At 39.5% G+C, this 22,095-nt stretch overlaps 2 protein-coding genes across 3 annotated transcripts; both read right to left on the bottom strand.

Moving 5' to 3' along the window:
- Positions 1-2,246: 2,246 nt before the first annotated feature.
- LOC130720620 (uncharacterized) lies at positions 2,247-10,430 on the bottom strand. Of its 2 annotated transcripts, none has more exons than XM_057571289.1 (2): positions 9,132-10,430; positions 2,247-2,812 (listed from the first exon to the last, which is right to left on the bottom strand). In XM_057571289.1, the coding sequence occupies exon 1, from the start codon at positions 10,368-10,370 to the stop codon at positions 9,246-9,248; it is 1,125 nt and encodes a 374-aa protein (XP_057427272.1). In that variant the 5' UTR covers positions 10,371-10,430; the 3' UTR covers positions 2,247-2,812; positions 9,132-9,245. The 2 variants fall into 2 exon arrangements, with proteins under 2 accessions (XP_057427272.1, XP_057427270.1); XM_057571287.1 differs by having other exon boundaries at positions 2,247-2,815.
- Positions 10,431-11,231: 801 nt separating this feature from the next.
- On the bottom strand, positions 11,232-14,313 carry LOC130721542 (uncharacterized). Its single transcript, XM_057572342.1, has 2 exons — positions 13,178-14,313; positions 11,232-12,088 (listed from the first exon to the last, which is right to left on the bottom strand). The coding sequence occupies exons 1-2, from the start codon at positions 13,977-13,979 to the stop codon at positions 11,595-11,597; spliced, it is 1,296 nt and encodes a 431-aa protein (XP_057428325.1). The 5' UTR covers positions 13,980-14,313; the 3' UTR covers positions 11,232-11,594.
- Positions 14,314-22,095: the final 7,782 nt, after the last annotated feature.

The raw sequence follows: 22,095 nt of genomic DNA on the forward strand, positions 1-22,095 counted from the left end.
AAGCGATGACGTATGACATTTTTAATGGTTTAGTTTTCTATGATGTAACATTCATCAACCACCAAGAACAACGATATATGTCATACACCTAACTTTTCTCTCTGTGACTCTTTTTCCATCAGATCATCACATTATATGACACATCTATCACATATTTTTCTTCTCTTCATATCTCACTCTAGGTGTCTACTTCAGATAAGTGTTCACCAATCATTTTTTAACCTCAAATGGTGGATTCCAGGATAAGTCACCAACTTAGTGAACCTGGTGGAGAAGCCATGTTTTAATGGTTAATCAAATTTAATAGTATGATTAATCTTAGGTATTATAGGTTACACTCTTATCTCCTTAAATCGCCACCATCCACACCAGGGGCGGACCTATACTACATTGAAGGGTTCAGATGAACCCCTGGAAAAAAAATTCCACTTATCCCCTTGTATAAATTTTTTTTAAACCCCTGAAAATTTTAATTTGCACCAAAGACCCGCTACTCTCTCTCTCACACACACTCGAATATTTTTTCAGAGTACCTATAAGTGAGATAAAACACAAAAAGAATGGAGAAGAATCAATAACAGAAGCTTCCTTAATGTGTTCAGCTCTCATGAGTGCGGCGCACAAAGGAGATTGAACATAATAGGGTTTCTAAATAAGTATGAGTCTTTGGGCCTTTATGCTAATTATCTGGATGCAAGCCCATTATTTTACTATTGAATTATTAATAAGCTTTGTAATCTCTGCTAGCAGAGGGATGCAGCGACAAAAAAAAGGCCCAGGATTCAAATTGGTAAAAACATAGGAACATTTATCTTTGCCATTGTACCTAGTAGACATTTGCATCAATGTTAATTAGCTTAGTAGACACAAGTATATATTTAGCTTATTAATTAGATAAATATTAATTTAGGTGAATGAGAGAATTAATATCGGGTTTAGGGTTTAACTGTGATGCACGGGGTAAAACAGTTTTAGAATACCACTCAATTAGACTATGTTCACTTTCAATTTCTGTTTTCTCAATCCCCAATTTATTGATTTAGTATTATTGTATTAGAAATTGCAATTGTTTATATTTTTGGTATAGTGAAGTTGAGTCTGTTTTTAATTATAGAATAAACATATTAAAATTGTTTTTAATTATATTTTTACCGATGTGTTCATTTGAAAATTTTAAACCCCCGGACCACGGGGTCCTGGATCTGCTACTGATCCACACCTTCTTTTGCCATTTTCACCGTCCAACATGGAATCAGCAAGTAGGAGCTTTTGTAATACCGACAATCACAACACCTCCATTACAGCAACATAACAACAAATAGTGAGATTGAACAAACAAAAAATTCCCAAATTGAACCTACTCTAGTAGGTTCTAGAAGCTTCTCGATCAAAACCGAAAGAGAGGTTGGCTTAATGGTGAGAGAAGTCCATGAGCTGCAATTGACGTCTACCAGATCCAGGTCTGCCACTCAAACTACATATGGGTTGTTAGATCTGATAGTGTAAGTAGATAAAGCTGCTACTCTTTGATGTGTGTGGGTTTGTTGATTTAGGTGTTTCACATGAGTAAAAATTGGTTCTTTATGTTCATGATATTTTTCTTCTTTTTACTCTTCATGAATGAAACTTTCTTTTCCACATCTGCAACACCACAAACCCAATTGCAGCATCGGGACTCGGGGGAAGAAGAAAAAGCGCAATAGGCCGGGAAGGAAAGGCGCAATTGCAGCACATGATTAAAAAGAGTAATGATTTGCTAAAAAAACAAGTGAGGAGGAAAATGGGTTTGAGTTGGAGAGAGAAGAGAAAGAAAAATAACAAGTTAGAAATTTAGACTTTGAAGTTTTGTGCTAGTATAGGTTGAAGAGGATTGAAGAACATAAGTTGAAGATTGTAGTTGTTGAGTTTTCTGGAAAATTTGGGTTGAAGAAGATGATTAAGAAGATGAAGAAAAAAATGCTCATAAGAAGATAGATGAGTTTTTTTTTTTTTTAAATTAATTAAGAAGAATGTTAATTAGTGCTGGTTAAAGGTTAATTAGTGAGGTTAGTGGTGTTAAAAATTTATTTTTTAAATGAAATAGAAAAAAAAAAGTCATCTTGACTCATTAAATGACGTGGCAATGCCACATGAGTTTCTTGGAGCTCCGACACTAACCCAAACGGTCGGAGAGACCAAAGCCAACTATTTGTCCAAAAACTGGGGACCACTCCCCACACTTACGCCAACGAGGGACTAAAGTCATATTTATGCCAAAGGTTATGGATCAAAAACTTAATTAAGCCTAAAAGAAACAATATACCAGAATCAATCTTTACATAGTCCAAGAAAAAAAATGTCAATTTACAGTGAAAATGTAGAAATAGCTGAACTCACGAGCCTTCTTAGGTTCTTCCATGGAGGTATCTTCCCAACCTTTATCAGATCTCATATAACTTCCAAGAGGCTAAACCGTCCTCTGCACTCAGACGCCGTTCTTCCACCACGACAACCACCTAAGCCAACCAAGTTCACCGCCATGTCCTGCCTCCAGTCGCAAAACTCCTAAGAAAGAGAGTCTTCATTGAGCCCTCTGCCTCACACCGCCAAAACCGCAGCTTCACCATGTAACCGCGCCGCCGGCGGACCATAACGATACCACAAACCTAGCCCATTGTGCCTACATTACAACAATGTATCTTATATGTTCATCTCGTCACCTTCGCAGTCTCTTTTCTTCTGAGTCATTAAAGAGCGTCGTGACCAGGAGGCTAGACCCCATCTCTCCTCTCATGATCTCTTAGCCATTGTTTCTCTTTGTCTTCAATAGATCCTTCTTATGTTGATAAGAGAGAGTAATTCATTAACAGAGTGAGGTTATTAGAATTGGATTTAATGATGTGAAAATAATAGTCCGCATATTCTACAATGATCGGCTAATAGTAAAGCAGTAAAACCAGTACCTAAGGTACTGCACATAAGTTTTGTCCATAATAATAATAATATTATGGTTGAGCTAATTATAAAAAAAAATATTATGGTTGAGCTCCATGATAACAAAAAAGAAGTCTATCCGTTTGCTCTCCATACATACTTAACATGACAGAGCCAGACACAAGCCATAAACATCAAAGCATATCATATTGTTGAACTCAACTATGCCATAATGGACACTTGTAACTTCAGTGCCCGTGCCAAACTGCAGTGTGCAATCTATCCTCATGACTTTCATCTCATTCATAAAATCTATTTGTTAGGTACCAGAAAAATGTAATAGGAAAGAAGAAAATTGAATGCTATTAAGGCACTGAATCCTCTGGTATGAACCCAGAAGCAGTGTTTAGGGAAATACAAGAAGGAAATGACAAGAAGGAAAATAACAAGATAAACTAGAGCAATTCGAGAGTGCTCAATCTCTCCCAGTCCAGACTAATTTCTGCCTACCTCACTCTCTCTCCAAAACCAACATATATTCCCTAGGTTGATACCCTATGGTCCCCCCCCCTCACCCATGTAGGTGTTGCCACCTCATTAGTCGGTTATCTTGGGATCCAAGCTTCTAGAAGGTGGATCTTCAGGTACAGTTGTCCCTTGCTTGGGCCTCCTCTCATAGACTTTGCCAAATCTGGGCCTAGAGTGTGGGTTTGCAACATCTCTCCCCCCTTGAGGAATCACCTTGTCCTCAAGGTGATGATTAGGGAATTGTTCCAGCAGAGCAGTGTAGTCTTCCCAGGAATCTTCAAAACTTGGAAGATCCTTCCATCTAACCAAAACTTCAATGCTCCCATTCTCCTTCTGTCTTGTTCCCAGAATAGTTTCTGGTTCTACTAAGAGCTCCCAATCTTCTGTTAATGAGCTGGGTAATGGTTGGCAAGGAGTTCCCTCATTAATTGCCTTCTTGAGCAAGGAAATGTGAAATACTGGATGGACTAGACTGCCCTCTGGTAATTGCAACTTGTAAGCAACAGGGTTGATCTTGTCTATCACTAAAAAGGGTCCATAGTACCTTGGACTAAGCTTCTGATTTTTCCTTTTAGCCAGGCTTTCGAGCTTATAAGGCTGTATCTTGAGGTATACCATGTCCCCAATCTCAAACTGCACATCTCTCCTGTGTTTATTGGCCTGCTGTTTCATTCTGTTCTGGGCTTTTTCCAGATTTTCTTTGAGCTCTTCCAGAAGTAGGTTCCTCTCAGCAGTCATCCTTTCAACTTCCTCTACTGAAGTTAAAGAATCAGTCCCCTTGATGATCACAGGTGCTTCCCTCCCATATAATGCCTTGAAGGGTGTGGTTTTGATGGTAGAATGGTAGTTGGTGTTGTACCAAAATTCTGCCCAACACAACCACTTAGGCCACTGTTTGGGTTTGGTCTCAGTCACACACCTAAGATAGGTCTCCACACATTTGTTTACAATCTCAGTCTGTCCATCTGTTTGTGGGTGGTATGCAGAACTAAATTTCAATTTGGTTCCTGCTAATTTGAATAGTTCTGTCCAGAAGGTGCTTAGGAAAACTCTGTCTCTATCAGAGACTATGGATGTAGGAAATCCATGTAGTTTGACTACCTCCTTGATAAAGAGTTCTGCAACTTCTTTTGCATTATAAGGGTGTGAGAGTGCAAAGAAGTGAGCATACTTGGTGAATCTGTCCACTACTACCAGTATTGTGTCTTTTCCCATGGTTTTAGGTAGCCCCCCAATGAAATCCATGGAAATGTCAGTCCATACCTGAGTAGGGATGGGTAGTGGTTGTAGGAAACCAGCTGGGCTGAGTGCTTCATATTTGTTCCTTTGACAGATTTCACATTTCTGTACATAACTCTGAATATCCAGCTTCATCCCTTCCCAGAAAAAGAGAGCATAAATCCTCTTATAGGTTCTGAAAATGCCTGCATGCCCTCCTTGTTTAGAGTCATGGAACTCTTGTAATATGGTGAGAATTTTCCCAGACCCCTTGGGAATGACAATCCTTCCTTTATAAAGTAATCTCCCTCTCCTCAATTGGTACCCTGCCACAAAAGTGCCTTGAGTGACCAGCTCTTGCATGATTTTCCTATATTTTTCCTCTGCCATAATCTCAGTTTCTAAATCCTCCCAATCTGCACAATGAACTGAAGATATAGCTGAGAATTGCATTTTTCTGGATAAGGCATCTGCTGCCTTATTCTCAATCCCTGGCTTGTATTTGATTTCAAAATCAAATCCCATTAATTTGGATACCCATTTCTGTTGTTCCACTCCCATCAACCTCTATTCAGCTAAGAATCTTAGGCTCTTCTGATCTGTATGTATGATGAATTTCTGCCTTAGGAGATAGTGTCTCCATTTCTGAACTGCAATCACTACTGCCATTAATTCTCTCTCACATACAAACTTGGCCTGTGCTCTTTCTGAAAGTGTCTTACTCATATAAGCCACTGGTTTCCCATCTTGCATTAGTACAGCTCCTAACCCTTTTCCTGATGCATCAGTCTCTAGGACAAAGGTTTTTGCAAAATTTGGCACTGCCAAAACTGGCACAGTTGTCATGATCACCTTCAGATTCTCAAAAGCCTGAGCTGCCTCTTCACTCCAACTGAAGTTGTTCTTTTTGAGTAAATGGTTGAGAGGTTGGGCCAGCTTACTATAATTCTTCACAAATTTCCTATAATACCCTGTTAACCCAAGGAAATCTCTTAATCCTTTCACATCTTTTGGAGTGGGCCAGTTCAACATATCTTTGATTTTGTTAGGGTCAGCAGCTACCCCTTGTCCTGATATCACATGCCCCAAATACACCAATTCCAGTAGACCAAAAGAACATTTCTTTTGGTTTGCCACCAGATGGTTATCCTCTAAAGCTTGCAAAACTTTCCTCAAGTGTTCCCTATACTTTTCCTCACTCTCACTGTAGATCAAGATATCATCAAAAAATACAAGTGCAAATTTTCTAAGATAGGGCTTCAAGACTTGGTTCATGAGTGCTTGAAAGGTTGAGGGTGCATTGGATAGGCCAAATGGTAGGACTAGGTATTCATAGTGGCCCTCATGGGTTCTGAAAGCAGTCTTAGGAATGTCTTCCTCTCTCATTCTAATCTGGTGATAACCAGATTTCAAATCAAGTTTTGAAAAAACCACAGCTGCTCCTATTTCATCTAACAGTTCATCAATAATTGGTATAGGGAATTTGTCAGGGATTGTAAGCTTGTTGAGGGCTCTATAATCCACACAAAATCGCCACCCTCCATCTTTCTTTTTCACCAATATAGCAGGACTACTAAAAGGACTTGTACTGGGTCTAATGATCCCTGCCTTGAGCATGTCTTTTACTAATTTTTCAATCTCATTTTTCTGATAGAATGGAAACCTGTAGGGTCTACTGTTGGGTATGGAAGCTCCTTCTTGAAGCAAAATGGCATGATCTGTTGCTCTCTTGGGAGGTAGCCCCTTTGGCTCTTGAAAAACTTCAGGAAATTCTGTTAGGATTCCCTCTATCTCTTCTGAAATCTCAGTTGCAATCCTTGGATCCTCAGTCAACCCCTCATAAGAGAGGTAATATGCTTCCCCCTCCTTCTCCATAGTCTTTTTAATAGATTTCCATCTTGCAGCAATCTTACACCAGGATGGTTCCCCTTGTAAGAACATTTTCTGTCCTTGAACCTCCCATTGAATGGTCAGCTTTTGGAATTTTGCTCTAATGTTGCCAAGACTAGCAAGCCAATCCATTCCTAGCACCACTTTTGTTCCCCCTAGGCCTAGGATGAAAAAATGTTGAGTAATGGGAATCCCCTGAACCTCTAGCTTCAGGTTCTTACATACTCCGGAATTTCTCTCCCTAGCCCCATTTCCCACCTCCACTATGTACTCTGAAGTGGCAATCACAGGTATGTCTAGTTCCACCACCAGCTCTTGTGAAATGAAGTTGCTGGTTGCCCCACAATCCACCAATATCAGAACTTCTCTGCTCCCAATCTTTCCTTTGACCTTGAAAGATCTATTAGAGGTTAACCCTTCCTTGCTATTCAGGGATAATTGCAGCACCTTTCCTTCCAAAATGAATTCCCCATCCTCAGCCTCTTCGAAAACCTCTTCTTCCTCCTCCCCCTCTACCAGAATCAATTGATAATTCCTCATGGCACATATGTGCTCCCTTCCCCACTTCTCCCCCACACTTAAAGCATAACCCCTTCCTACTTCTTTCCTGCAGCTCGGTTTGAGAGAGCCTTTGCCCTCCATTCCACTTCTTCGCAGGAATTTTTCCTTCATTGCTTCCTGTTCCCCCTTTGTTCACAAGAGTTTTCCCATCATTTTCAGCAGTTCCAGTTCCCCCTCTGTTTTGGTGATTCGCAGCAGAGTTAGCAAACCTCCCCTTGTTGTCTCCAGTACTGGGAAAATACCTTCCCCCAGTTCCTCCTTTCTCCTTCCACCCACGTTTATCATCATCTCTCAGTTTCCCTCCTCTCATGGCGGAGTTTTTCTCCTCGAGCAGCAGTGCTCTGTCCATCAGCTCAGCGAGGTCATCAGCTGGGTACAATTTCATTTCAGCCTTGATGTCTTCCTGCAAACCGTTCAGGAATACCCATTTTAACACCTCCCTGTCAGCGTTTCTCATGGGTGCAGCTAAGAGCTCGAAGGCTTCTCGATATTCCATGACGCTACCCTTCTGTTTGGCACTGAGCAGAGGTCGGAACGGGTTCTGGACAAGATCCGGTTGGAAACGGCGGATCAGAGCTTGTTTGAACGGTTCCCAAGCTCGCTCCTGAGCTTGCTCTTCCCACCACTGGAACCAGCTGAGGGCACGACCTTCCATGGTGATCATCACCATCTCGATCTTCTCCCTCTCTTCGACCCGACCGAGTCTGAAAAAACGCTCGACCTTCGTTATCCAGCCATACGTGTCGCTTCCGTTGAACATCGGAATGTCGACTCACCTTCCCGTGACCGCTCGCAGATGGTGACGATGATGATAGTGTTCGTGCTGCTCACGATCGTGCGTCGCAGCTCGAGACCAAGAGCGCGACCCGGGTTGTGACCCGATATCGCTTCTCCTTGCGGTGACTGAGCTCGCATCGCGTGAGGTTCTTCGATGGCGTGGGGTGTTGGAACGACCCCTTTGTCGGTTGTTGCGACTCAGGAAGAGTCGTCGGTTGTTGCGACTCAGGAAGAGTCGTCGGAGCTCCTCAAACTGTTCGTGAGCCACTTCCTTCATCTCGGTGAGGGAACGCTCCAAGTTGTCAACCCGATTCTCCATAGCGCTGCGGGTGAGTACCATACAAAGCTCCCTTTGGATCGGGAGCTCTGATACCAATGTTAGGTACCAGAAAAATGTAATAGGAAAGAAGAAAATTGAATGCTATTAAGGCACTGAATCCTCTGGTATGAACCCAGAAGCAGTGTTTAGGGAAATACAAGAAGGAAATGACAAGGAAAATAACAAGATAAACTTGAGCAATTCGAGAGTGCTCAATCTCTCCCAGTCCAGACTAATTTCTGCCTACCTCACTCTCTCTCCAAAACCAACATATATTCCCTAGGTTGATACCCTATGGTCCCCCCCCTCACCCATGTGGGTGTTGCCACCTCATTAGTCGGTTATCTTGGGATCCAAGCTTCTAGAAGGTGGATCTTCAGTTACAGCTGTCCCTTGCTTGGGCCTCCTCTCATAGACTTTGCCAAATCTGGGCCTAGAGTGTGGGTTTGCAACACTATTCAAGGAGGGGGAAGGATTGCAAGCCTGAACATTAAGCAGCACAAGTTTAATATAATCACACCCAGTTTCTCTTATATATCATTTTCACCCACTTTTTCTTGCTATCTATCTCACTCTTCTGTTTCTAACTAGTTCATATCACATTACTCATCATATCCCTCATTTCTCTCTTCTATTCTTATATCTCTCCAAAAAATGGAGGTGGAAATGGTGTGAAGGAAACATTTTCCTAAGCAGCACTAGCCTTAGCAGTATGATCAAGAAAATAGCAGAAGGCAACATTTAAAAAACAAATAAACAGACTTTTTTCAATGACAAAAAGCATTGCAACCCTCCAATTATACATAACTTAACAACAGAACACTATCCCCACTTCAACTTAGCACCACCAAGTGCATGTTTTTTCATGCTTCTACAATTGATTCAAAAGCCAAAATCAAATGATATGGAGAAGCTTATGGGGTACCTTATGGGTGCCTGAATTGATTATGATGAGAGAGAAGCTAATCCAAACTTTCTATCAATCAGTGTCTCTATTTGGGTAATTGATTCAGAAATCTCCAATCAATTCTAACTTCATTTATAAAGAATAAAACCCTCCTTCTTCTTCATCCTCATCATCTGTGTAGTCCTCCTCATCATCATCATCATCCTCACTATACACCAACACAAAATCATCATCCAATTCCTCATCACCCTCATTGAAAAACAAGCCATCCGGCGAATCCTCTGTTGTTGTTCTTCTCCTCCTCCTCTCCCTGTTCTTCAAATCCATCTCCGAAACCTCGCCCTTCTCGACCGCAATCCAGGGAACCCAAAAATCAGCATGCTGCCCCAATGCCCTATCGGCATCCCCGACCACCACGGTCCCCAAATTGGCCTCCCTGGCCCGCTTCAACATCTCGGAGAAATCCGAATCATCTGAAACCAAAAACAACCAATCAATCCCTCTACTCATGGAATGCTGCATCTGCCTCTTCAACGCCCAATCCGCCGCCTGAGGCTTATCCTCCACCGTCTTGACAAAAACCCCAGCACGCCGCAGCTCCGAGGCTAAACCATACCCAACCTTGGGCGTCACAAGCGTCCTGGCCGCCTCGTTATACTTATGGTTCCCACGAATAAACCTCTCCTTAAACCGCTGTCGCTTCTTCCCCTTGAGCGAGTTCATGCGATTCAGCTTCTTCTGCCGCTCGCGCTGATGTAACTGCTTGAAGTGCTTCTTCAGATCGAGATTGGTCTTGCACTTGCGGCCGCAGACGGTGCAGACGTAGGGATCAGAGGGCGTGACGATGCCCTTTTTCTCGAGGATGTCGGTGGTTTTGCGTTGGCGGCGCTCGTGGAGGACCCACTGAGGGAGGTGGATGAAGGCGTGGCGGTTGGCGTAGGCGGAGATGTCGACGACGTCGCCGAAGGATTCGGCTAGGGTTTTGAGGGAGACGGCGGCGTGGTACGGTGGGCCGCGGGGGGGTTTGTTGTCGAGGTCCCAGAGGACGACGACCTTGTTCTGTTTAGCGGCGTAGGAGCCTGTCTTGTTGTCTCTCACCATGTCGATCTCGATGGAGGAGCAGCATCGGAATCTGTTGTGTCTGTGCGGGAATAAGACTGAGACTGAGACTGTGGTGGGTTTTTGACGGTGGTGGTGGAGGAGAGGGCATGGTGGTGGTGGTGCATTTGCGGTGTGGAGGAGGGAGAGGGGATTCATGCTTTGCTCCCTGGCATTGCTTTCTTGGTGATAAGGTCCCCAGAAAAATGTGAAGGAACATCTTCGTCTGTACTACAAGATATTTTGTTTTTTTACAAGAACACTCTTTTGGGCTTAGAAGATGTCTTTTGAGGTTTCATTTTAGATGAGGCCCAATACTGTGTTCATACTTTTTTTTTCTAACGTATCCCTATGCCGACAAGAATGAGACTAATCCCTCAAGACTTAAGATCATGTTAAGTGGGTAGACATCTCCCAGTAAATGTTTCTTCATATGCACCGCCAAGGGATCAAACATTGTACTAAATATTTAAGGAATTTAACTATCTATCAGTTGCGTTACCTTGTTGGTATTCTCACTTGTTTGATTAAGATTAAGGATTTGAAAAAATAAAAATAAGGTTAAGGTACTTTGAAAAAAAATTAAGGTACAAGTTTTGTTGTTGTTGAGAGATTAGACTAAGGGCTGGGCCAAAACATATGGCACTTACAAATATTCAAACTCTAATGAAAGCAACGCTATGAAAAAACACTACCAATCAGGCCTGCTTGATCAGAAATTAAACATCTGGAAAAGAAAAAAAACCACTCATCACTACGAATGGGTAAAATACTGGGATATACATGGCAGTGAAATTCCAACTTCAACACTTTTTTTGTGTGCTTGGTAGATCAGAACCTTCAGCATTGTGGTAGTTTTGTTATTCCATTTCATTGGCTAGTCGCCACTGCTATTAAGCTGATTTTTGGCAAATAATGAAGCTACTAGACACTAATCTTTTAGTCTCACACGTAGCACCGATCATAGTGTCTAACTTACCTCGTGAGTTGTTTAACCACATCTTATATGAACCAATAATATTTAAGATAAATGAATTGGGATAATATTTACACTGAAGTGAGAATGTTCTCTTCTAAGAAGCAAAGCCATATGCTTAGCCATCAAAGGAGAAAAAACATTTAATATACCAAAACTGTATAACTAGTTAGTAGCCAGTGTTAAAGCCTCCGCAAGTGATGAAAAAATCTCCATGTACATGAGAATCTCTTTCTGTGTTGTGTTTTGAATATTCATGTATAGGCATTGATTCTTTTAAGCCCTTCTTGCTGATGCTGAGATGCTTCCGAATGAAGTTGATGCCTGTGCCAAATGTTTGAACAAGCAGCAACAAAGTTAATTCCCAAAGACAAGACAACTACATTTGAGTATTTGACAACTACAAGCTATGATTTTGGAGATTTTTCAGAACCATCCAACACAATTTCAAATAGATCAGCCTCTGATTCCTCATCAAACTCGGAAGCTCGATTGTTATTCACATAATTACTGTGATTCCCTTTGGGTGTGGATTGATTAAGCCACTGAGAATCAATCCTTCCCATGGAGAATAGCTCCTTGCTGTCATCATAGCCCAGGGTAGCACCAGAAGAATACACAAGTGGGGCTATGAAGCATGGATTTGGTGTTCTGTTTGCATTTGCAGGTGCATATTTGAATGCACTTTGTCCAAAATTAACTAAAACCTCAATGTCTGTGTTTGCAGCCAAAGTTGGGAAAAGTGGAGTGCCAAATTCCACTAATTGACAGTGAATCACATGCACTAACTCTGAGCCTAATGTGAAGAAAACCTTCTTCATTCTTGGATCAAATCCACAGCCAGCTATTGTATTGGTTCCTGCCCATTGAGCCTTCTCAGATTCCAATATAAGTTTCATTCCTGTAACCAATTTTACAATTAGATGATGTCTTCAAAGGAACAGAAAGAAAATCTGCATGAATCAAAACCACATTAACATACATTGAACTAATAGCACAACTAACATAACACTACCATGTTTTACCAAGTGGTAGTAACTATAACTAGTCAACTATTATTTAGAGTCATGCTAAGGCTATTCAATGAATCAAGAATTAGAAACTAATAAAAAAAACCACAAAACTTAATACATCAGTAATTTCAAAAGTTGTTTTTTCCCCAAAAAAGCCTTCCATTTTAAATTTTTTAACAATTTCCCTTAGTTAGCGTTTGACTTATTGATGACATTGTATTTATACTTTTGACCATGAAACATTTCTTGTGGGCCTTTCAAACTCAAAGTGTTGATGTTTTAGATGAGGATTGGAAATCTGTCTTTTTGTTAGTGTATGCTGCTGTTGCCTTTATGACCACAAAGCTACTTTGTGACCGGTGAATTTGTTTTGCACTTATCAGTGTCACCTAACCACAAATTGTACCTTGTATGAATAAACAGCCTTAAGGCCTCAAATGGAGTAATGATATATACACACCTCATTTTTTAAACACTTCATATCCACCTCTTTTTATTTCTATTTCTCTCATCTTATCATCTATCACATCTCATCCTTTCTCTCTCTTACTTTTTCTTTTCTTCCTATCTCTCTCCTCATTCCACCTCTCTCCACCTCAAAGAGAGGTGTGGATGAAACTTTATTCCCTCAAATGCAACTAAAGTGGAATATTATGAAGTACCACATTAACTAAATATATGGTCAAATAAGTTTATATAAAGGGTAAAACAATCATCACTTTAAAGCTAGTTTTTTTGGGTTGAGTTGGGCTTAAACTCAAATTTTAGAAGTTCAGTAGTTTCACGCTTAAGATGTTCAGCATGTGAAGGGTGTGTATAGAGAAGTCCTAAATTGAAAAGAGATGTGATCAAATAAGTCTATATAGGGTAAAGCAATTGTCACCCAATAAGTTAGTTTTTGCGGTAGAGTTAACCCTAACCTGAATTCTAATAGTTAACATGACAAGCAATAAGACAAGTGCAGGTAATTTAGTTACCATCAAAAAAGACAGAACCATTTGAGTTGAATCCAATGCTCCTAGGGTAGGTGCCTGGGATTCTTAGAGGAACAGCTCCTCCTGCTGTTAAACCCAATGAGAACATCACTGAACCACTCTTCCCACCCTCTGTACCATCAAGTTTCATATCCTCAACATTGCCCAAATTACTCTTAGCATTTGAACCATCTTGAATGAGGAGTTTTGTCTTCTCCCCTTCTCTCTTCCTAACCACTTGATCATGATCATCACCTTGAGAATTCAAGATGGTGATTTCAAAATAGGCTTCTTGTGGGAATGCATAGTTTCCCAATGGAGGGCCAGGTAGAGGCAGAGCAGCTCTAATGACAGAAGAAGCAACACTCATGGAAGAGTTGTAATTTGGATGGACATCTTTCTTCAACCCAGAATTGAGCCTTATCTTCTGCATAAATTCACTTGATCCATGACACACATCCCAGCTTATCTCAGCCTCAGATTCTCTTCCATTTTCACCAGCTGCACATGCTCCTAAAATGGTTGATCTCTTTGAACTAGATGATGATATGTTGCTATTGTAGCTGGTGAATGCAAATCTAGACCATCCATTTTCAACAGCATCAGCAGCAAGGTAGGGATGATCAGCCCAGCTGAACAAATCTCCTCTTCCATTATGAAACACAAAAAAATTGCCTTGTTTCCTGCTCCTCTGATCAAGATGATCTCTCTTGTGATGACACCGGCGCCACATGAAAACCAGAAAAAGGGTTGCAATACTCCCCGTGGTGGCTGCTACCACCGCAACATGTATCCAATGAACCATCTTTTTTTCCTGCAAGAGATTTAGTTTCTTTTTAGTTCTCTTTTTTCCTTACAAATTCTTATGCATAGATTAATATTGTTCTGATCAGAAAAGGTGGAGTTTGGAGGAGTATTAAGGAAGAAAGGGAATGAAGGAGGAGAAGATGATAAGGGGGCAATAGGGTATGGAAAGTGTGGAGTAAGACTAGATCAAATTCAAAGCATGCAAGAGGTGGCAGATGCTTTTACCAACTAAAATTAATTCGGAAATGTAGAAGCTACTCACAAATAATCACAAATCTTATATTTAGAATCCATCTTAACTTTCAAATCAATTGTAGTGTGTTTGGATGAGCGATAGAAGAATTGAACATCAGCAAATTGGTTAACATGAATTAAAATAATATGATTTATACTTAATATATTTATGAAAAATGTGATTTAGTTACTCTCTACCTTCTTACACAATTATGTTTAAAGGGAAATTAATTATCTGTAACCAAAAAAGGGAAATCAATTATCAAAATAACTTCTAAATATCTATATTATCATTTAAAATTGATTTTACTCCGTTATGACTATGATGGATTATGAAATTATTCTTCGTGTAAGCAAGCATACTTTATAACAATGACTTTATAAAAAAATTATAATATACATTGAGGCTGTGGATATGTTGACACTAGATTGCACGCATTTCAAGATTAAAAAATGATTGAAACATTTAAATGAATTGAGATGAAATATCATTCAATTTTCCCTGGACTTAGAGTGCTGTTTCAATTCATTTCTCACTTTCTTTTATCTAATTCATGGGAACCCACTCCTATAGTAACCAATGGGCACGTTTATTGATTGACTAATTAGTTGTCTGAGCACAATCTTTTGTTGTCAAATTAAAAGTTTAGAATGCATAAAATAATAATAAAAAACGCATCACAGTTTGACTGAATTTATATTAATGTCATTTTAAAATTTTTATTTTTTGTATTTATATTGTAGACAAGATTCATATATGATTACTGTTTTTGACAACAGACATGTACAAGAAAACATTTTTCTGTGTTTTTTATTATTTTATATATACAATTTTTTAGATGAAAATAAAATAAAAGAACAACATTTATGTGTATATATATATATATATTGTAACAAAAAAAATTATATTTGTCCATGACACAAATTAAATAAAATGAAAGTAGTGTCCAAATCATAATTAACAGAGATGATTTTCTATTAACCACAAATAAAATTAATAAAGGTGATATATATGCTTTATAGATTCTTTTTCTTGGCATTATATTTACTCAAGGACCTGCTCCCTACGTTTACATTCTTTCTCTCTGCTTTAGAGCTAAGTTCCAAATGCAAATTGGGAGCTTTTTCTGAGCTCTGCACCACCAAATCTTAAAAAAAATTATGCATTATCAGAAACTTGGTATTTAAGTTACCAGCTATAAGTCACACTCTGCATTCACATATTTACAATATTCAAACCTTAAAATCTGCTCAAATTTTTTATTGCGTTCTGACGATATACATATCTTCAAACTTAATATGTCATATCAAAATCGGGAAAAATTCACTAATTCATTGTTCTATGCTAATCAATAGTCACTGATTTAGGTTGGAGAGGAAAACATCTCCACATGTAAATTTTGTCTTATTTAACAAATAATGTCTCCTTCTAGATAGGCACCAGATGGCAAACATTTAAATATGGCCATTATTGGGTGCAAATACCTCACATCAGAGTATCAGACACGTATAGAGATATGGCAGAATTAGAGTTAGGTGGGTAGAAAATGAAATAAAATCACCTGAAAAAAAAAGTGAAACTACAATCCTGTCAACAATATATATATATATATATATATACACTCTATGCTTCATGCTTTGTTTGGTAGTGGTGAGCTTGTGAAGAGAAAGATATGTGTAAGCATGCTTTATACTTTTGGGGTTAAGGTAAACCCCACCTAAACCCTAAAATCGGTCATAAACCCTAGGTCGGGTTGGGAAGGCAGACATTGAGCGGGTCAAGTGCTGTGTTAAGTGGGTGAGCCCCGAGTCGAGTAGGTTTGCAAGAATTCGAGCGGGTTTAGGGTCAAGTCGAGTTTTGGATTTTGGGCTGATTTTAGGGTTCATAGCAGATCGGGCGTGTCAACTTTGGGTCGGATTTTGGACTTTGGTTTATTTTAGGGTTCAACATGTCTGTTTCGATTCCAACGGGTCGGATCGGTCGACGTTGTGTTGACTCGGCATTTCGTGTCAATCAGGCCTGCTCAAGTCGCCCTTTTGGAGTTTAGGGTTCAGGTTGTCGACCCGTTCAAGTCGGGTTATGAATTAGTGTTTAGTGTAAAGTCGGTAGTCGGTTGTTTGTGGGTGCATGGAGGCAGTCTCTCCAACTACCATAACAAGAAGTAAGTTATGAACTTTAGTATATCTGAACAACTAAAAGTAACAACCGTCTACTTACACCCAAATTTTCTTTTTATCTCTTTCTTCCTATCACATCACATTATATATCATATTTATCACCTATCTCTCTTCTGTTACTCTTTTTCATTAATATTCGGGTGTGTAGACACCCAAGGTGGTCTACCAAACATTATTGATGAATTTATCATGCATGTTTCCTAATGTATATAACATTCTTTAGGGAAAAAAATTTATCGTAATTATTGGTACAAAATAAAATGTTTAGTTCACACCAATTTCACCTACACTTGTTCCTGTAACACCCCGATTTCGGTGGCGTCACTTTAGTAACCAAAAATAAAACTTAATGCGGAAAAACGTGAATATTTTTTTTTCGATAATAACTAAGACAAAACTGAATTAAGTAAAACCCAAAAGCGTAAACAACAGAACTAATATACAATATATATAACAGCCCCCGCTGTAAGTAGCAACATCGTCACGAGTAAACCTCCAGTGACGGTAATAGAAGAGTAGCGCCAGTAGGCAATATGTACAAACCAAATAAAAAGGGTGAAGTGTCCGCAACACCATCCCTCAAAACTGAGAATGAGCTGGCCCATCGGCCTGAAACAAGACCTTCTAAGTCCAACCAACTCTCTGTGATTCCCGTAAGGAAACCACACAAAAAGCTATAGGCGGAACTACCCTGTCCCCAAAGATACAATGAAGCAAAGACTGTCAGAGCTAAGACTCTACTCCTACACTAATCCTAACTCGAGGAGTTCATACCAACACTCAAAAACTATGTGCTAGCATGATCGTCGTCTAAATCAGAATCCAGAACAACTAAGTCTACCAACCCTATCCGTCCTCCCCTCGCAACCGCAATGTGCTCCGATGCTGGACTCACGGGCTTAGGGCCCGATCCATGATCATCTATAACAGCAACGGAGGGTGCCCTAGACTCTGCCGAAGGCACTCCCACTGGCTCCTCCTCTGAGGGATCCTCCTCGTCTGAAGACAACGGTGGTGGTGGTGGTCCCCCTGCTCCTGGTCCGCAATGCACACCCGGTGGCAAGTTGAAGCTGACGGAGCATCTCCGCAGCACACCTGACCTCAAGAGTCCTCCACTATCTACATGGTCCTCCATGATCCTCCCGGAGTACGTCGCGCGCTGGCTAGCGGGGTCTACCACCCACGAACCGGGGTCATCCTGGTCAATCATCTCATATCTGATCCCCCGAAGGGTGGACCATTGTGAACCAGTCCGCAATGGACATCTGACAAAAGGCGTTGTCCGCCAAAACACACACAGAAGACGCGAGGGTCAACTCCAAAGAACTATGTAGATATTAAACCCAATAGGTACAGATAATAAATAGCCACTTAGGCTTATAGCTAGAGATGACATCCTAGGGTTGCATATTTCACAATAACATAATCGACAATAAAAACACTTAACATGTTCCAAATAGGATTAACAAATAACAATCACATTCGACAACTAAATTAGTATGCATGTTGCATGATATGCAATGCAGGTTAACCCAGTCAACCAATATGCATTCCGGAACGGATGGACATCAACGGATCAGCCCTAGCACCAGCCACGGTGGGACCATTTCGGCCCGCGTGCCTCTTACTCCAACAACATCGGTAGTCAGATCAGCATAAAACCCGAAGGCCTGCCATTCGGTCTGCTACTAAGAGTCACCTAGCAGCGCTCTTACGCGGAAATCCCGGTCTTATAACCATTTTGGAATCCGCCGTGGTCCGGTATCTCGCCGTGTTTAAACCACTTAATGTGTGCATGCAATGCAGTGATTAGCCAAACAACGTCTCCGAATCTCACTCGACACGTCGCCACGTGTTCTAGCTAAATTAATGTCTCTAAAAGCTTACCCTAAGGTAAAGTCGATTCTGCGACAAAAGACACTTCTTCACAACAACACATAACTCACGATGATCTCCAAATCATCCGACTCATCTCAATCCGATGGTCACAACTGCTCAACGAGCACAGAGCATCACACTCTCGGAAACTAACAGTTTCCCGGACTTATCCCCAGGATAGCCCAACAACACATAGCTGCTCCAACAGCACAAGAGCATCAACATACTCAACACAGCTGCCCCAACAGCACAAGAACATCGACATACTCAACACTTATCAACTTCCTCAACGATTGGATCCGACGACACTTCTCGTTTTCCAAAAACTAAGATTTGCATCCACAGCTTCCTTTTGAGTTTATTATCATTAATTGAAGACTTAGAGGTTGTTTAATGTCTTATGAGTTTTCTTTTCAAAATAATATCCTTTTAGTCTTATCGCAAATCCTATAAGTTCTCGGGATCTTCCAATCCCCAAATGACTCCAGAGAATGTCTCGATCCACAAACATCATAACAAGGTCCGAATCTCATTCGTCATATCAAACTTTCTCAAAACTCTCAAAATAAAATCGGCATGACCTGCCCGCTATTCTCACTAATCAGAATCTCAGATTTCATTACAGAAGCATCATTAACTCATCACAGTCAACAACATGTCATATATCAAAGCATCTCAGGATAAACAAGTAGCACTTAGCATATAAGGCATGCACCACACATCCTAAGTTACCCACTTAGCACATAGCATGTAACTCAATCTCAAAAGCATTCAGTAGATGAATCATCTACATTGTCAGCCGAAGCCTCAGAAAACATTTTTCCCAATCAAACACAAACAAGTGCATAAACAGTAAACAATGTCGAAAGCATCGACCCTAAGCATTAACTAGAGATTCAGTGAGAAGCCCTCACCTGTAGATTCTCCAGGGTGAACTTCAAACTCTTCCTCACAACCAACGCCTTGCTCCTCTGGAAATTCCTCAAAATCACCTTTAGAGCAAAACCACAGAAATACTATCAGAATCTATCGAAAACTAAGCTATCGATACTTACTAAGGTTACACGAAGTAGTACATACTCCGAGGTACGATAATCTAGCGCGAAAGGACAAGTTTTCGGAAAAGGAAATTTTCCTCCTCCCCCCTCTATAGGCTCGGCCACTTTAGGTAATTAGGGGACTCGATTTTTCTTCGATCAAACTTGGTTCCTATGCTATCATTAGCCGTAACTAAGGGTATTCTGAACTCGGAAAAATTATCGGATCAAAAACTGTCGCAGGGGTATTTTGGTCATGATTTTTAACTTAGAATTTAAAAACTGAAATCCCAAAAAGCAAATTTGACAGGGACGTTACTAACGACGTTTATGACAACTAATCCTACTAGCACTAAGCTAAGGCGATAGTTTTCAGCCTAAAGGTTGAAGCTTTACTCCAAAAACTCCAAAAATGGGTATTTAAGGCTAAAATTGATTCCGGCGGAAATCCGGCGACATAACGGAAAATCTAATCCGGCAGAAGTGATCTTGGGCATGTAAGGAAGATGTTTAGAATCAGAAATGAAATATTCAGGATATTTTTGCAAAAACCTCAAAACTATCAGCTCAGAAAAGTCTACAGAAAAGCTATGGAAAAAGCGATCAGAGGTAAGGATTAGCGACTATACCTCGAAACCTTGAAGTAGCAACTGATTGATCGACGATCAAGCAAGTAATGAAGAAAAACTCTTCCTCCTTCTTCTTCTCTTGGCCGCGGGTTTGGGTGGGGAAAATGGGTAGTTTTTTTTGTGTTTTTCTTCCTTTCTTGGCTATATATAGAGGTTGGCAAAACGCGGTAAAATGAAAGTTTCGCGAATCTGATTTTTCCGGCTTCATTCTCCATGAATTCTAAGATAGGTTTTGGCGAAAGAATTCCAAAACTAAAATGAGGTCTCCTTGTATTTTTAGCGACTAATGCATAATCGGTATAAAACTATTTTACCCGATAAGTTGCTTTTTGCATCGAATGTCGGAATGGAAAACTTCCTTCTGAAGAAAGATTGAAATCATCAAGAGAAATGGGTGTACGCGTGTGGAATCTTCATCTGAAGCTCTGAATAGAAAAAGTCTACATTGTCGGTTGATTTTAGGGTTTTGAAATACCAGGGTTTCAGTTTCGGCAAACTTCCGATGATTGGAATCGGACGTTCGTAGATCCTAGAGTTTCGCCTCGAAACGATTGTTATATATGGAATAAGAGAAGTTCTAACATTTCTCTGAAGATTTTTGGAATTAACTTCCATCGTGCCTAAAAGTGAAAACTAGCTATGTACTAGGGTTTCTGACCTAAGTTTCAGCGTAAAACGATCGCACTATAACTTAAATTGACTTCGATACAGTCCTTTGACTTTTCCTAAACTTTCTCCTTCATAAATTTATTTCATTTGGTAAACTCTAGTTCAGGTTTCCCTTCACGATACATCAACCCTAATCGTGAATAAGAATTTTATTCACTTGACACAAGCTTAAAACTTGGGCCTTACAGTTCCCGAGGGTTAATTTAAGTGTAAGAGTTAGGGGACATAAGGGTTTGAGGAATGAATGGTGAAAAGGTTAGGGTTCAAATCCTGGTGAAGGAACTAATTTACTAACATTACTAACAACCAACATTTGTCTATAAAAAAATTTCTCCTCCACTTTTAGAGAGAGATAAGAATAAAGAAAGAGAACTGAGAGATATGATGAGTGACGCGACTGAAAAATAAGAAAGAGTGAGGAAGAGATAAGAAGAGAAAAATTGTGAAAATAAAATGAAAGGGTAAGAGAAGTATGAATATATCATCATAGTTGGTTGCATTTGAAAACCGCCCAATCAACATCAATAATGAAAAGATTCTGACTCAAAAGATGAAAGAAGAATAAAACACTTCATGCAAAACCTTTTTTGAGGTCTAATGCACTATTTTTTATCGGAGATAACTCTACTCAAGTCGAGAATATCTAAATCACTTTGGAACTAAAAAGGGTAGAAAACGCGGTGGCAATTTTGTGAATAAATGGACTTTCATATGAAACATGTTCTTTCTTTATTCATGTCACGCGTTCGATTCTTACAAGGGACAAAATAGAAATCCTACACTTTCTCCTATAAGGCAACAGTTCAGTACAATATATGGATGTGGAATTGCATATTTCAGTAATATTTTTTTCTTTTTTTTTAGTAATCAGTATAACGGATTAGATCATTATACTACGTAGTAGTATTTAATAAAATCTTTTTTAGTGAGTATATCAATAAAGACATTCAAACAATATATTAAAAACAATATATTAAAAATATACGTAAACCGCTGATGACTAATAGAAAATATATTAAATTAAAATATATTTATATACAAACATTTATATTTTCCTTTTTTGAATTTCTTTTTGTATAGCTTTATTAAATAAATATTATATTATATATATCCCGAACGCTATTAAAGACATATGGTTTGCGAAGAATAACTCAAGTGATAAGAGTCAGTATACGTATGGGTTGAGGCCTGAGCGTAAGGAGATCCAAGAATCAACCTAGAGGGTTGTAGTTTATCTTTCTGATGTACCAAAAATATTAAATATTATGGAGTAAATTTTGTAGTTTTTTTTTTAAAGAAATTTTGTAGTTACAAATTGTTCATTAATAAATATATTATATTGTTTTAAATTTATATAAAAATTAATTCATAATTACTTTAAAAAAATCATAATTTTTTTATTAATAAGAGAAAATATATTTTTATCATATAATATTTATGTTTTTGGAAATTGAAAACACATTTTCAATGTTTCCATTTTCAGAAAATG

This window comes from Lotus japonicus, chromosome 5, assembly GCF_012489685.1.
Source record: "Lotus japonicus ecotype B-129 chromosome 5, LjGifu_v1.2".
Taxonomy (NCBI): Eukaryota; Viridiplantae; Streptophyta; class Magnoliopsida; order Fabales; family Fabaceae; genus Lotus; species Lotus japonicus.